This window comes from Benincasa hispida, chromosome 4 (assembly GCF_027475165.1).
Source record: "Benincasa hispida cultivar pf3 chromosome 4, pf3_genome.v1.1, whole genome shotgun sequence".
NCBI classification, from domain to species: Eukaryota; Viridiplantae; Streptophyta; class Magnoliopsida; order Cucurbitales; family Cucurbitaceae; genus Benincasa; species Benincasa hispida.
This window is the reverse complement of record NC_143481.1, coordinates 5,695,873-5,713,541: the sequence shown is the minus strand read 5'-3', so window position 1 is coordinate 5,713,541 and position 17,669 is coordinate 5,695,873. Positions and strand designations below refer to the sequence as shown.

General features: G+C 29.8%; 1 protein-coding gene across 1 annotated transcript in view; it reads left to right on the top strand.

The window, feature by feature from the left end:
* The window catches only part of LOC120075501 (uncharacterized), a 39,430-nt gene extending 30,339 nt beyond the window's left edge, over window positions 1-9,091 (top strand). Inside the window, exons 5-6 of the mRNA XM_090313121.1 lie at window positions 7,166-7,214; window positions 8,855-9,091. Coding sequence (XP_090169247.1) covers window positions 7,166-7,214; window positions 8,855-8,913 — 108 coding nt within the window. The 3' untranslated portion in view covers window positions 8,914-9,091. The remainder of the gene's footprint in view (window positions 1-7,165; window positions 7,215-8,854) is intronic.
* Window positions 9,092-17,669: the final 8,578 nt, after the last annotated feature.

The following is a 17,669-nucleotide window of genomic DNA, read 5'->3' as shown; positions in this document are numbered from 1 at the left end:
ATCAATAAACTTATTATTGATTTTATAAATTGTCTATATGAAAGTCGAAATCCAATAAACTAAGACCCATAACTATTTCGTTAATTGATGACTTAGGTAACTTAATCTTAATCCTGAACTAATTATGAACTCCTGTTCACTCGGAATTATCCTTAGATCTGCATAGGTGAGGGCAACTCATTATCGCTGGCCCAATAAGCTTCCTATTTTAGGGGTAAGATTAGGTAGATAGCTGGGAACATAGGGTGCAAGACAGAATTCACTCCTACCCGTCATAGGGATAGTAGATAGGTTGTTCCCTTTAGTACTGAATCCAGGTCTTGAACAAGGGGCCGCACCCTCTCCTTGGCTTGAGAGGGGTTCAGTTTGTAGGTTTGACCTTAAACCAATTGTTCATTAGAGGATTAGTGGAACTTAAGGAATAAGATGTAGTCTTGGAGATAAAACGATTTTATGACCCAGTCGAGATTACGAACAACCTGTGAAGGATTAACTTACTAATCATGGTTATATTATATGAATACAAATATATCTATAGTGAGGGGAGTGCAACTACGGGACTATAGTGGAATGACCCGTTAGTTAACGAATGTTGACTAGCTTCATCTAAAAAGAGTTTAACCAGCTAATCTCGGATCGTTGGAGCCCATGATCTATAGGTCCATTAGGTTCCCCTACTAGCTCATATGGAATAAACTTAGAATAATATGATAGAATGATTCGAATTGTTCGAATTAGGTGTAGAGAGAGAAATCGACAAGTATATGTGATATAGTGGTCGGTTTTCAGTTTAGAGATACAACTTTAATGATTAAATGTGATTTAAATATCAAGAATATGAATACGTTCATATTTGGAAGTTCAGAAATAATGGAAATGGTCAAAGATGTAAAAAGTCAAAGAATTGACTTTTGACTTTGAAAAGTCAAACTTTGACCAGCCTTATATTCAAATGTGATTTGAATTTCGAGAAAATGAATACGGATTCATACTCGGGAGGTTAAAATTAGTCAACATGGAAAAAGTCATAAAAAGTCAAAATGTTGACTTTTCGGTCAAAATTTGACTTTGACAAAATGACCATTTTGCCCTTTGACTAAAGTTAGTGGAAAAATTCAAACTTTTGTTGGATAATTCCACTAACAAGATAGTGGGCTAGGTGTTGGCTTATAGTAAAGACATCAAACCCACTTAGATAGTGGATTTTGAGGTGTTGGGTTTTTATGAATTTGTTTCACGCAATTTTTGCATGGTTTTTTCTATAAATTTGGGCTTTCAATTTGGATAGAGAACTTTTGACAATTTTGCCAAAATTAGTTTCTAAATTGGGTTGAAAAAAAAACCCAACCCAGAACCAATCCATCTCCTATTTCCATTTCTTTCTCGCTCTCGGTTTCTTCATCCATCGGGTCCCACAACTGGTTCTAAGTCCAGAGGATAGTAGGTAAGCTCTAGTGGTTGTCTGGTTCGTGTTCGGGAGGAGATAGAAACGTTTCAGGAGCTTCAAAGGTAATATTTCAAAAAACCCTAATTAATTAATTTAGGGTTGTACGCTATTTTTGTGCAATTAGAGTAAAATTGGTCCTCAATTCCGCTACGCATGCCTATTTTTCTATCATTAATTTGGTTTAATGAGTTTAGCCAATTAATCTCGGATCCTTGGAGCCCATGATCTGTAGGTCCGCGAGGTCCCCCTACTAGCTCGTAAATGGATTAGCTCTAGAGTAGCTTGATAAGTTAATTTGAAACGTTCAAATTAGAATTAAAAGAAATTAGTAATTATATGAAATATAGTTACTTGTTCAATTTGAGAATTAAATGGAATAGGAGAATTTATATTTAAATATGATTTAAATAAAAAGATGGATATGTGTAAAAAATCAATTTAATATTTGATATTAAATTAATTTAATTTGTGAAATTAATTTTATAAAATTAATAAAATTTTCACTTTTAAAATCAAAATTGATTTTGAAATTGATTTTGATGGAAATTGAAAAATTGACATAATGGACAAAGGAAAAACAAGTTTTTCCATTATCCATCTTCTACTTGCTCATACAAGATCCATCACCATTGCCTTTAATTATTCCAAGCATGAGCTGCATCTCATGCAACTCTCTTCCTTGCATGATGGTCTGCAATATATTGAAGAGATTGGAGTGAATTTGGGCATGCAATCAAGAGAATTTTAGTTGAAAATTCGTGGTGAAGAAAAGGTTCTTCAACAAGATTGCTGCTGTGGAAAATTCTCCATAATCCCTTGATTTAAACTTGTTTTGAGTCCCACAACTCAATCTAGAGTACTAAGAGAATAGCGAGGAAGATCTTGAGGTAGTCTACAACGAGATTTTGAGAAGATTGTAGTTGAAGATCGAGTTTTGAAGAAGTTCAAAGGTATGTCATGAAACTCACTTGTTTATGCAAGAACATGCTTTATATTTTGCCAAAATTAATGAATTAGAGTGCTTAAATGATCCTTACTGCTTTCGTTGTTGCTGATACAATCCTTTATGTTCTGATTCAACTTGGAGGCTTTGTTTTGAACAAGATTGACTCCCATTGGAATCAGTGCTGGAAGCTCCACCTTGATCAAAACTGTCTTCTACAACAACAGAATATCTCATATGATTGGTCGGACTGCTTTCAAGATCTATTTCAATAGAGTTGTTCTTCTTTTCTTTTGAGCCGTCTTTTAGAAATACTTGTTTCATTACCATAGTTGATTCATCGAAGTTCACATCCCGAATTATGATCAGGTTTTCATTCCATTTTTCCATGTTCCATAATCTATATCCTTTAACTCCTTATGGATATCCTAAGAAGATGCACTTCTTAGCTCGATTATCCGATTTTCCTTCTTTGGTACGTGCATATGCTACACAAAAAATATTTTCAGATTGGATAAATCAGGTGGTGTCCCAGTCCACATCTCTATGGGAGTTTTGAACTTAATTGCTAAGGATAGTTGTAACGACTGCTTCTCCCCAAAACCTTTTATCTAAGTTAGCACTAGATAAGTCAGTTAGTCCATTTTGTTGTGGTGTGCCCCTTACTGTGAAGTGTCTTTCTATTCCTTCTTTCTCACACATGTTTTTGAATTGTTGATTCACAAATTCAAGTCCATTGTCTGTGTGGATATACTTAAGCTTCCTATTTACCTTGTTCTCTATGAGAACTTTCCATCGATGAAACTTTTGGAATGTTTCATCCTTGGACTTAAGTGGATAGATCCATTCTCTTTTTGAAAAATTATCCACTATTGATAAGAAGTACTTAGCACCTCTTTCTGGTCCCCACAAATCAACATAAACATATTCCAAAATATCTCCAGAAGTGCATTCCCTTTATCGAAGGATACTCAAGTTGCTTTCCCATAACTGCAGCATTCACATAGGCCTATAGAACCAATGGAATAAGATCCAAGTAGCCCCTGTCTCTCTAACTCTGTTAGTCCCTTTTCACTGATATGCCCCAATCTAGCATGCCACATCACTGCAAGTTTTTTATCATTATGATGGCAATAGCTGTTGTGCCTAGGATGGTAGAGCTTTCAAGGATGTACAAACCATTTATTAGTTTTCCATTTAGTTTTACCATAGCTCATTTGATGATCTTCATTATCCCATTTTATGTTTTACATAAATATCCAGTTTTGTCAAACACCCCAAGAGAGAGAATACTTCTCTTGAATAGATCCAATCTCTTGCACTTTGCATTCATAGTGGTTGCCTAGCAAGACTGTTCCTTCATTCAGAGATTGAAACTCTTGAAACCATTCTCAGATAGATGTCATATGGTATGGGCATCCAGAGTCTAGTATCCAATCAGAGGATCCAAAATCAAATACATATTCTGCTACAATCAAAACTTCAACTGATTCATAACCTTTAGTGATGTTTGCATTGCTGTTTTCTTCTCCCTTTTTATTCTTTGCCCTTCTTTTGTTCTTCAACTCAATACAATTTCTTCGGATGTGCCCTTCCTTATGGCAATAAAAACATTTTTTGCTTTTCCCTTGAGACTTGAATCTTTCTCTATTATTTTTTGACTTTTCCCTACCAGAACTCCCTTTCAAAGACTTCTTTTCAGACCTTCCTCTAGTGAAGTGAGTTTCACCATCTTTGGAACCTGTCTTCTTATATTCTAGATCAAGAGATCTTAGGGCATTAATCACAATTTCTATGGTCAAGCTATCTCTACCATATTTAATAGCATTCTTAATCTCATTATATGATTCAACCAATGAGTTAAGCAATATGATAGCCTTATTTTCATCATCTAACTTCTCACCAATGTTACTTAAATCAGTTGTGGTCCTATGAAACTCATCTAGATTATGTTCTAAGTCTTTTGAGGTATCCATTTTGAAGGCAACAAAACTTTTGCTTAAGGTGTAGCTTATTAGTTAGAGACTTAGTAAGGTAAATCTCATCTAATTTCTTCCATACCACTTTTGCGGTGTTCTGTTCATTTACTTGCTGGAGAACATTATCTGTCATATACAAGATGATCATACTGTATGCAAGGTTTGTCATCAAATTGGTCTAGCGCCTTAGCTACCTTCTGCTGCACCAATAATGCTCTCATCTTCTTTTTCTAAAGAGAGAAATCCCCTTTTCCATTGAACCTCTTGGCAATGAACTTGGTCGTCATGTTCCTCAGAAAATGAAATAGTCAGTAGAAATTGACAAGATCGAAAGGTACTCTCTGATACCAATTGTTGAGTTTTATAACTCTTCATAGCAAGTAGAACACCATAAAAACAACTACCAGAATAATGAACAGGTCTTTAAACTTATAGTAAGATGAAATTGAAATTGAGCAATAGGGTATGTTGCAGAAAAATGGATGCATCTCAAGTTGCACTAAAATATTTTTTCTTTATTAATGGATAAATTCTAGTGCACATTTCTCTTTGCATCATGTCAATAACTAACGGGCTAAATAATAAATAAATAAATAATAAGTTTTGTTAAATAATAAATAAATGAATAGTAAATTACATGAATAAAATCGACAAATTATTAAGAGCTTTTAGGCCAAAATGTATTAGAGTTCACGAACGTTAGTTCTAGGATTTTATAATTCATCAACGTAGATTTTAGAAAAATATTGTTTTATTAGGAGAGGGATTCGAATGCCACTAGATTATGATTCAGGTTCCAATCTTAAGAAAAAAACAAACACTAAGCTCATGTCCATAGTCAAGTAAAGTAAGATACTTAAGTATTTAAAAAGACATCCAACTTTTGGCTAATATGCTAGTCAACTACATCTATAGATTGCCTCTCGAAGTATGAAATACCTTTTCCTTTTAAAAAAAATAGTTTATATGTTATATAATCTATTTATCTGATCTCTTTGGATTTTGTTTTATAGCTCCACTTAGAGTAAATTTATATTTAGTGGCACTATTATTTTAAACCAAAGTATTTTCAGGGAATTCAAGAAAAAGAAGAGGAAAAAAAAAAGTTTTAACAAAATATTATTGTATGACCGTGCTCTTCCCAGTTGCTTATGCTTTCAAATGCACGGGTGTAAATAAAAAAATCTGCTGGTTTATAAAATCTTTGATGGTAAGAATTATTTATGAGAAGTTTATTAAACGATAGATTCATTTATGAAGTTTTATCAAATCAAAATAATTAAGATTGTATTATGATCGCAACAATCTTTGATTTTTATTGTAAAAATTATTTATTCTAACTTTTAAAATCATTGGATTAAATTTTAACTTTTTTATTTTCTTCTTGTCATAAGAACCAAATTGATAAATTAACCTACTTTTTTTTGATTAAATAATCTTTAAATTTTTTACCTCGCATATTATTAAATTCTAACTTATTTTGAGTAGTGTGAGTCTTTTTTGTTTGGTGGTTGTTTTTCTTTTGTTCATGTTTTCTCTCTCTCCTGATTAAGTTTTGATTGTGCTTTGATTACTGGTTCTGAGGTCTCTTACTTTTAATACAATCCAATACCTTTGAAAAAAGAAACTAATTAAAATTTCACTAAATTTTGGCTAACTTAACAATAAGGTTTAATATTATAACTTCTTCTTTTCGAGTATAACACAATGGATTGGAATTTGTACCTCATTTTTAATGGAGTAGATAGAATAACTTAAATTTTAAGTTATTTTTGGCTATCATTGAATTCACATTATACTTGTATAATTAACTGTTGTCTAAGAAATTGATTAGAAGGGTTGTGTTGTTTGAAGTCTACAAATTTCTTAATTTTATATTATTCTATTAAACTTTGTCATTCATGTGGGCCACAAATATTTGAGTTGAGATAGAATATCTATTTGTTCACGCACATCTAACATTGGGTGGACACTTGAACTAGAATGTTAGATCTTGTACAACTTTTTTACTGAAAAAAACTATTGACTTGAAAAGAAGGTAGTATGAATATTGAATTGTGGTCTGCGTATTTCCATGCTTTTTACAATTGGCTCACTGTCTTTGTCATAGTCTGGTTAATCTTGTGAATAGTGGCTATCATCAATATTATTTAAAAATTTTATAACAACACAACTTTTTGAAAAAGAAAGATCTAATTTTTTAGGTAATTATTTACATTTGCCTTGCTTAGGTTTTAATTACCTTTAAATAAAATGTTTGAAACATACAATAAAACTAATAAAACCACTCCGTTGGACCTGATAGAAATTCTTCGTTAGAAATCAAAGATTAAAATACCAATGTCAATATCGAGATTCTAATTTTACGGATATATCAATAAAATATCGATAGTAACAAATATTTTTTTTTAATAAGTCATGAAATTTACAACATTTATTTAGATTAAATAGTAGGTTACTTTTTACTCCCAAATTAAATTAGGAATATTGTTTTTAGTATTTATCTTTATATTTGACTTAAATAGATTATATTTTTTTATGTTCTATCAGCATTTATAAAAAATATTGGAGATATCAATGGATATTTAATATCGATATTGAATGCTTTATGGATATATCCATATGTTAATGGATATTTTGATCATTGTTAGAGATTATTGTATATTTTGATCATTGTTAGAGATTATTGTATATTTTGATCATTGTTAGAGATTATTGTATTCAGGTGGACTATAAATAAGTGCGTGCATATTACTTATTATTACAACTTGCTGGGAATGTTGAATTGATACGCAGTTTATTCCGTTCCGACAAGAAGGACCAAGCAATAGAGGGCAATATTCAGGTAAATGCTCTATCTTTTTCTCTTGGATTCTTCCAAATCTATCCTAATTCTCATTTAGAATCCTTATCATCACAAGTTCTACACGATAAATGGAAACCACTCCGTTAACTCTTCGCCATTGTTTTATTTTCGTTCGGGCGTTTTCTTTTTCTTTTCTTCTCTCTCACCACTTTTTTTTAATATATTATTCGATCAAGTTGTCACACTAATTTTCATGGGAGGATTTAAATTTTGTTTCTTACTTTCTAGTTTACTTCTCAATTTTTTTTGTTACCCACAAATACATTAATTGTAAGAGAAAACAATGTTTTTGTTGGAATCTTCATAATATACTACTCATTTTTTATGAGATTTATAAGATAATAAAATGGTTGTTTTGAAACAATTTTAAAACTTGAGTTAAAATGAAAATTTTGAAATGCTAAGAGTATAATTAAAATAAATCTTAAAGTTTGAGGGGTAACTTATATCATAGATACCATTATTATTCTACAAATCATTGTTACATTATTTTCGTTCAATTTAACGATAGAGATGATGGAAGAGTTATTTTAAAATAAATTTAAAGTTTAAGTAAGTGTGTAACTAAAATCTACCCTAAAGTATGGAGGTATATTGTGTAATTGGGGAATCAAACTTTAGACCACGAGATTGATAGTATGAACACTATGTCAATTGAGCTATGCTCTTGTTAGCGATTGCAACGATTTTGATAGATGATAAAATTAATCAATTTAATACAAAAATTATTAATTCCACAATACGAAACATTTAGAATAAAAATTCTTTTGAAACAGAAATGAAACAGATAAAAACTCTTTTATTTAACATACATTTAATCATTATTAAAATAACTAACCTATTTTCTAACGATAATTTTCAATTTAGTTGTTTTAAAAGTGCAATCCTGTCATTTAAGTTTACAACGTTTTAATTTTAACAAATTTTAAAATTGGTTGACGATAAAATTATACAATACATATTACATGATACTTGTAGGGAGTTGGCACAATTTTGGAAAATGAATTAAACTACTTAAATAACAAAAGTAAAAAACTTTGCTTAGAAATTTGAAGCGAAAATTAAAAACTTTTCTCTTCAACATTTTTGCTAACTAAATATAATGTTATGTATCGCCAGGTATGTTTATCATAAACCAATCTTAACAATCAAGAATAAGGTTATAGATTTTTTTTTTTTTAATAAATGCAAAGAAGTATCAAAACTCTTTAAATAATATATATTATAAATATTACAAATTATGTGTAAAATAGATTCTCATTCTTAGTGTTAAAAGCCAAATGACACTCTCTCTACACCCTATATTTATTGTCATGTGTCTTATAAATATTCATTCTTAGTGTCCAAATAAACCACCTCCTATTTGTCATTTTGCCTATAAATAAAGGCATTTGTTGGAGCTTGTAAGACAGATACACAGGGTAAAACCCATGAAAATTGGAGAAAGTGGAGAATTTAGAGAAGTTTCTTATTTTAATTTTGTTAATTTATTTTATTTTATTCATTTATATATTATGTTTAATTTATTTTAATATTTATTTATTTTATTATTATATTATATTACATTGATATTAATATAATATTTTATTGATATTTATGTTCTTGTTGTGTTTCTCAAGTTCACAACATGTTGTCAGCATCAGCTTCTTTCATTTCCTCTACTGAAGGTAAGTTCTAAAGATATATTGGTTTTTTTCTCTTTATTATAATTAATAAATTAAATGTTATTTTATATATTTTATATATATTAAAATTTTAATATAAATATAATATTTTGTAATAGCGTTACTATGAAAAATATTATAAAAATGAATTTTGTAGAATTTGATATTAATGGTAATAATTATTTGTTATTAGCGCTTGATGCCAACATACACCTAGATGCCATAAAAATGTGACCATCAAGAAATAATTTTTCTTCCTAAAGCTCGTCATAAATGGATTTTAAACCAATATGTTAAAGAAGATATTTTTCTACATTTCGAATATGCTCTTACAGTAGTAATATCGAGAGATATTTAAAAAGTATTATATTGTCTTTTCTTGGTTGAATGAGATAATGAGTTATAGATAAAAAAAAAAAAAAAAGAATCTTAGCCAACTAGAACAACACTCCCTAAAGTGAATGTTCTAAAATTTAATAATCGTGGATGAAAAATCGTGAATCTCGACCAACTAGAACAACAATATTCCCTTAAGTGAATGCTGTGAACTTTAATAATCGTGGTTGAGATCGTGGTCATGGTTGAGGAATAAATAATTATTATTTTTGTGGTGGCCGTTCTAATCATTCAAATTTCAAAAGAACCACACAAAATGATGATCACAAAAGAAAAGCTTCACAAGATAAGATTCAAGAAGTGTGGAAAATAAATGCTTTCGATGAGGACTGATTGGACATTGGTCACATACCTATTTTACATTAAAATACTTAGTTGATCTTTATTAAGCATCTTTGAAGGAAAAAGAGGAAAATGAGAAAGAAAATTTTGCATACTAGGATAATGACATATTTGACTCATCTCATATGACAAATTTGAATATGGCAGATTTCTATGAATCTCCTAAAGAGAAAATTGACATAATTGATGGAACATCAAGTATTTCCTTTGACTTTGAAAATTTTTAGATTTCATGTTGTTTTTTTTTCTTCATCTCCATGTTTTTATTTCCTCTTAGTGAATGTTAACCTTTATATATTCTAAATATTATTTTTCTTATTGTAATTATTTTCTTTTAATAAAGAAACTTGAATTATTTTCATATATTTGGGTGACTAAAAAACGAGTAAAAAAGATTTATGTTTTGCAGATAGTGTAACTGCACATATAATACTTACAAGTAAAAAATATTTTTCCAAACTGACAATCTTGGAAGCAAAAATCAATACAATATCAAGTTCTGTAAATTTAATTGAAGGATTTGGAAAAGCAAACATTATTTTGCCTAGATGAACAAAATTTACAATTGACAATCCATTGTTTTCTAGTCAATCAAAAGAAATCTACTTAATTTTAAAGATATACGTTGTAATGGTTATCATCTTCAAACTAATAGAAAGAATAATATGAAGTATCTTTATATCATATCTATTGTCTCATGTGAAAAACGTATACTGGAAGAGTTGCTTGCTTTATTTTTTAGATTATATTATACTCATATACAAGTAATTGAAACATACGCAATAATGAACCTAAAGTTCATGAATTCAGACATATTTACAATTTGACATGACAAATTAGGTAATCTAGGGTCTATAATGATGAGAATAATTATTGAGAATTCAAATTAACATCCATTGAAGAGCTATGAGATTCTCCAATCTAATGAATTATCATGGGATGCTTACTCTCAAAGTAAACTAATCATTAGACCACCACCAGTTAAAGTGGAGCCTAAATTACCTACATTTTTTAGAATGAATTCATAGTGATATATGTGGACCTATTAACCCACTAAGTGTACCATTTAGATATTTTATGGTATTAATAGAAGCATCCGGTAGATGGTCACACGTGTGCTTATTATCAATTGAAATCTTGTATTTGCAAGATTACTTGTTCAAATAATTAAGTTAAGAGCATAATTTCTTGATTATAAAATTAAGATCATTTGCTTGATAATGCTTGTGAATTTACATCCAAAGGTTTTGATAATTATTGTATGTAAATTGAGATCAGTGTTGAAACATCTTGTAGCTCATATTCATAAACAAAATGGTTTAGCAGAATCATTTTTTAAGATGTTTGTAGTTAATTGCTAGACCATTGCTTATGAGAGCTAATATTCCTACATCTGTTTGGGGATAAGCTATTTTGCATGAATGTAGGCATTAGGCTAGTAGTTTATCATAAGTACCCGCCATTACAATTAACTTATGGTCATAAGTCAAATATTTCCCATATGAGAATTTTTGGATATGCAGTATATGTTTCAATTGCTCTACCACAACGCACTAAGATGAGTCCTCAAATGAGGTTGAGAATATATATTGGATATGATTCCCTATCAGTTACCAAATATCTTGAACCCCTGACAGGTGATGTATTTACTTCATTATTTGCTGATTGTCATTTTAATGAAACAAATTTTCCAACATTAGGGGGAGAAATTAAGAAGTTGGAAAAGAAATTACATGGAATGCACCGTTATTGTCTCATTTAGATCTTCGTACATATCAATGTGAACTTGAAGTTCAGAAGTTAATTCATTTGCAAAATATAGCAAATCGGTTACTAGATGTATTTATATATGCAAAGAAAGTAACTAAGTCGCATATACCAGCTGCAAATATTCCACAAAAAATCGATATCGCAACACAACAAGTTGTCATTAAGGAGTCTGAAAGATGCCAGAAGCACGGTAGACCAGTGGGTTCCAAAGATAAAAATCCTCAAAAGGGAAAATAATTAACAGTCAATAAGACTTGGTTGAAGATGTAAATACTCATGAAGAAATTCATGACATGACTAATAACGAAGGTGATACAAATATAATAATGAGATTTCAATAAACTATGTCATGCTAGGAAAAAGATGGAATCGAACTTATGTAGTTATTGACAACATTTTTTGCATATAATATTGCTTTTGATATTATATCTGAAAATAAAGATTTTGAACCAAAATCTGTTGAAGAATGTTGACATAAAAAATATTTATTTAAGTGGAAAGAAGCAATCGAGACAGAACTAAACTCACTTTCAAAACATTAGGTTTTTTTACCAGTAGTCCGAATATCAGAAGGTATCAAACCTATGAGATACAAATGGGTATTTGTGAGAAAATAAAATGAAAATAATGAGGTCAAGATTTAAAGCAAGACTAGTTGCACAGGTTTTTCACAAAGAACTAGTATTGATTATGAGGAGGCATATTGGTGGATGTAATTACACTAAGATATTTAATTAGTTTGACTGTGTATGAAAGTCTATATATGCATCTTATGGATGTAGTCACGACATTTTTATATGTCTCTCTTGATAATGATATTTACATGAGAATCCCAGAAAGATTTAACGTACCTAAAACATATAAATCAAATTCCTGGAAATTGTCTTCAATAAAGTTACATAGATCGCTATATGGATTGAAATAATTAGGAAGAATGTGGTACAATCGCTTGAGTGGATATTTGTTGAAAGAAGGATATCAAAACAATCCAATATGTTCATATGTTTTTTTATAAAGAAAGTAGAGTCAAGATTTGCTATTATAATTATATATATTGATTACTTTTAATTAAGATTCTTGAAGAGCTTTTAAAGACAATAGAATATCTTAAAGAATTTGAGATGAAAAATCTTGGAAGAACAAAATTTTGTCTTGGCTTGCAAATTGAGCATTAAATAGATGAGATATTTGTTCATTAGTCAACTTATATAGGAAAAGTTTTGAAAATGTTTTATATGGACAAAACACATCCATTGAACATTCTAATTAAAATCCTTTCACTAGATGTGAAGAAAGATCTATTTCGATCTCGAGATGCTAATGAAAAACTTTTTGGGCCTAAGGTACTATATCTTAGTGCAATTGGTGCACTTATGTATCTTGCTTATAATACAAAATCAGATATTGCATTTTCAGTAAATTTATTAGAAAGATAGAGTTCTTCTCCAACAAAAAGACATTAGAATGAAATTAAGCATATACTCTGTTATCTCCGATGAATGATTGATATGGATTTTTTTTATTCAAATAAATTGAATTTCGATATGGTTGGTTATGTAGATTCTGGATGTGGATATTTATCTGATCCACACAACTTAGATCACAAACAGATTATCTGTTCACATGTGGAGGAATTGCTATATCATGGCGATAAGTGAAACAGACTATAACAATCACTTCCTCAAATCATGCTGAAATTCTTGCAATTCACGAGGCTCGTCGAGAATGTGTATGATTAAGATCCATGACTTAACACATTCATGGAACATGTGATTTGTCTTCTAGTAAAAATCTTTCAATGATATTATATGAAGACAATACAATATGCATATCCAAAATCAAAGGATGATATATTACAGAGATAGAATGAAGCATATTTCACCAAAACTTTTCTACACTCATGATCTTGAAGAAAATGGTGACGATGTACAACAAATTAGTTCAAAGAATAACCTGACATACTTATTTACAAAATCATTGTGAACCGCAACCTTTGAGAAATTGGTGCATAACATTGGAATGTGGCAACTTAGAGATCTCAAGTGATGTTTCAATGAAGGGAAGTAAATATACTTTATTCTTTTTAAGAGTATTAGATTGTATGAAATATGTACTCTTTTTCCTTTGCTAGGATTTTTTTTCCCAATGGGTTTTTTCGTAGTAAGGTTAGACATATTTCATATATATATAATGGGTATCTAAGGGGGAGTATTATAAATATTATAAGGGGGAGTATTATAAATATTACAAATTATGTGTAAAATAGATGCACATTCTTAGTGTCAAGAGCCAAATGTTAATCCATCTACACCCCATATTTGTTGTCACGTGTCTTGTAAATACTCGTTCTTAGTGTCCAAATAAACCACCTCCTACTTGTCATTTTGCCTATAAATAGAGGCATTTGGTGGAGCTTGTAAGACTTGCACAATGGACAAAATCCATAAAAATTGGAGAAAATGGAGAATTTGATAAATTTCTTATATTATATTTTGTTGATTTATATATTATGTTTAATTTATTTCAATATTTATTTAATTTTAATATTATATTATATTAATATCTGTGTTTTCATTGTGCTCGAGTTCACAAAGTTAACTGAGATATAATAATGTAGGCTGAAAAATACTATTTAGTCATAAATTAAAAAGCTTACATTACATACTTTTTCCCTAAAATTTGATGAGTAGATTTATGAGAAACTACTTGCATCTGCTTTGAGAAGAATCTTTGAATAAGTAGAATCCTTGTAGGGCACGATTATAATTATTTTGAATCTATATTGAAATAAGAAATCCTTCGTGCTCGATTATTCCAAATGATAAGAAATAAAAGCCAATCTGAACTTTTTAGCATGTTGGACAATGATTTAATCTATTATATAATTAATTAACACAACTTGAGAGCAATTCTTTGATTTTATTCTGATTAAGTATATATGTTTTATTGTTTTTAACTGCCAACAGTAGGAATATTTGTATGATTTTATATCCCTGTTTAAGTGCCCTTTGGGTTTATTTATGAAAGATTCCAAACCATTTTTTCTTTTTCTTTTTCGAGAGTGCACTCCAACTCTGCTTGTAATTAGTTGATCACTTACCCATCAAATTTAGAGAATTCAATTTTATATTGGTAACTTTATTCTAAATGAGATAGCTTTAAAATAAATGTATTTAATTCATCATTTTTACAAAATAAATGTATTTAATTCATCATTTTTACAAAATAAATGTATTTTATTTGATAACAATTTAAATTTTTAGTTTTTATAATTAAATCTATAATTTTTTATTCCACTTCTAAATTTGAATAATTGCAAAAATAGCACTTTTTAAGTTTCACCTTTCACAACTAGTACACTTATTATTATTATTTTTTTGTGCTTTTTGGCCGAGGTCGACCACCGAGATTTATATAAAAAGTTATTTTTTTCAACTTACACTACAAGAAATAACGGATACGATAGCTAACGAAAAAACAATAAAAAACCTTTTATAACCTTATAGCCTTTTTCGAAGGTTCTGACTGTTCATGTTATTAAAAGTTTGTGATTCTTTATAGTGTTTTTGTAGAGCTATATTGGATACTTTTAATAAAGTATGAAAGTATAGCTTTTTTACTTTGCTATAAAAACATTTAATAGCGTTTTTTATTAAAGCAATAGTATGTTTATATAGCTAAAATAATACGCTATCTTTAACTTATAATAGCACTTGTTTAACGCTATAATATACCATTCATAGCTTTAATCTTATGCTATAGTAAGGTTATTTAGACTTTTCTAATAGCTATAATTATTAGAATAATTTTTTTATAGCACTTTTTTTCATTATATAAATTTTGTTATAGCTTTGCTCGTGGCTATAAAAAGTACAATTTTTTTTCTCAACAAGAATAAACTCGTGACTCGAGCCACATATTAAATACTTCTTAATACATTAAATACCATAACTTTCATTCATAATTGAAGTTTTATAAATCTATTAACATTACCAATATATATATAATCATTTCTTAGAACAAAGTACACAAATGATATAAAATAATATATCTTTCTTGTTTATTATTGCAAGTAAATAAAATATTTTGCAAGCCTTCTTTGCTCACTAATAATTTCTAAGATTCTCTTGATCTTCAATGAAAGTTTCTTTTGAAGGTTGATTTGACATTTTGATGGATACATATTAAACAAAAAAAAAAACTAACGATAGGGTCTTCAAGATCCCTCCAAGATCTTCCTTTGTGAGGAAACATCAATGGAGTATCGTTGCAGAAGCATTCTTCTCTTTCTGTTCGAAGTGATCTTCAAAACCATCCATAGATCCATCTTTCCCCTTGAAAGTGGTGAACATCGAAACCCAAAGAATCTTCAAGATCTCCACCATACTTCTCCTCCTTCAAGATTTTTAGAACCATCGACAGATTCATTTTCTCCCCTATAATCAAAATGACAAAGAAGTGAAACTCAAAATGGAACAAAGAGGAAATTCTAGCTAACCTGAAACTTGGTTTCCAGCACAATATTGCCCTTGGTTGAGGTTTCAAAGCTCTCCAAAATCTATTAGAAAATTCTCAGATAACCCTGCATATGACCAAAGATTTGACTCTCCACAAAAAATGTCTTCTACACCTCAACTAAATCAGACAACAAATGCTACAATTTTGAAGAAACCAAATAACCAACAAGAACAAATGCAAACTGATCCCAAAAATCTTAACCTGAATTTACCTTAGAGATCTACATGTCATCCTGATACAGAATACCATCAAAATATTCTTCCTAACTTTATAAGGACAAAGGAGTCTGAAAACCAATTCAACAAAAAAGAAAATACATTATCTAAATAAAAATAAAACCTCAACCGAGAAAGACCACAATAATCAACAACCCTCTAATATTGGAAATACCAGTCTATCCCCTTCACCAAAAAGATTAAAATCTTGAAAAAAAGAAGAACCAATGAACAGATGGATCTCAACATTGAAGAATCCATTAATAAAGAAGAAAGATTTCCCATTAATAAAGAAAGTAGAACCATCAAAACAAGTATTAAAAAGGGTGAGGAAATGTCAACCTCTAACCATTAATAAAGAAGATTTCTAAAATATTTTAACTAACCAATATGCTTATATTGAAAACGTAATTGCAATCTAAGAGCACTATATCAACAAATGTTATAATTGATGTGATTTTCCAAGTTTTAAGTAGTAAAAGGTATTACTCACAATATCCAAATAATTAAGATTTCCATTCACTTTAATAATTTCAGCATTACATATAAGTTGGTGCTTACATGAATATAGGTTTGACCAAGAAAATGCCAGCTACACAAATTTATAACTACAAGTTTATTAGCTTGCAACTACACAAGGATTTACTGGTAATTTTATTTATTCATAAATTTTCAAACCTATCAAACTTATTATGTGAGTGAGGAGAAAAGCAAATGACATAAAACATCCAAATGAAAGGTACTCTTAATCAGACTACCGGTGAAAACCAATCAAGAAGAGAAGAGAATAACTCTAGAACTTATATGAGTAATACAAGTCTATTTATATTAGTAATCAAGCGGTCGAAAAATAGCTTGTAACCTTAGGGGTCTTTTAGTAATTGTGTGTATCTTATGGCTTTCCACTAGTCTATTTATTTGGTTTTTTCTCTTGTACTTTGTGTATCAAAATTAATAATAAAAATCAATGTCTATCGTGGTTTTTCTCCCGGTACTAGGGTTTCCACGTAATTGTGCTTTTATTTTTAACATGGTATCAGAGCCAATAAAGCCTAAAAGTGGTCCAATAAGAAGAAATTATGATCCGATCAAGATTGGTGAACCCAAAAGAGCCACCATCTTTGTGTATCAGAATTAATAATAAAAATCAGTGTTTATCGTGGTTTTTCTCCCTGTACTAGGGTTTCCACGTAACTGTGTTGTTATTCTCTTCCCTACTCTTTTATTTTTAACATGGTATCAGAGCCCATAAAACCCAAACGCTGTCCAATAAGAAGAAATTGTGATCCGATTAAGATTAGTGAACCCAAAAGAGTCACCATCTTGAGGGGGCAGGTTGAGAATATCATATTGGAAAAACCAAGGGGACTCACACTCTTTATAAGATAGATAGGTTACTCCTCTCATTGTCAATTAGTTTTGAGATGGAACCCCATACTATCAAACATTATCAGCCCAACCACATAACAACTTCATTTTACCAATTCTCTAAGAAAAAGACATTGATCACCACAGGCACTCAACAAATC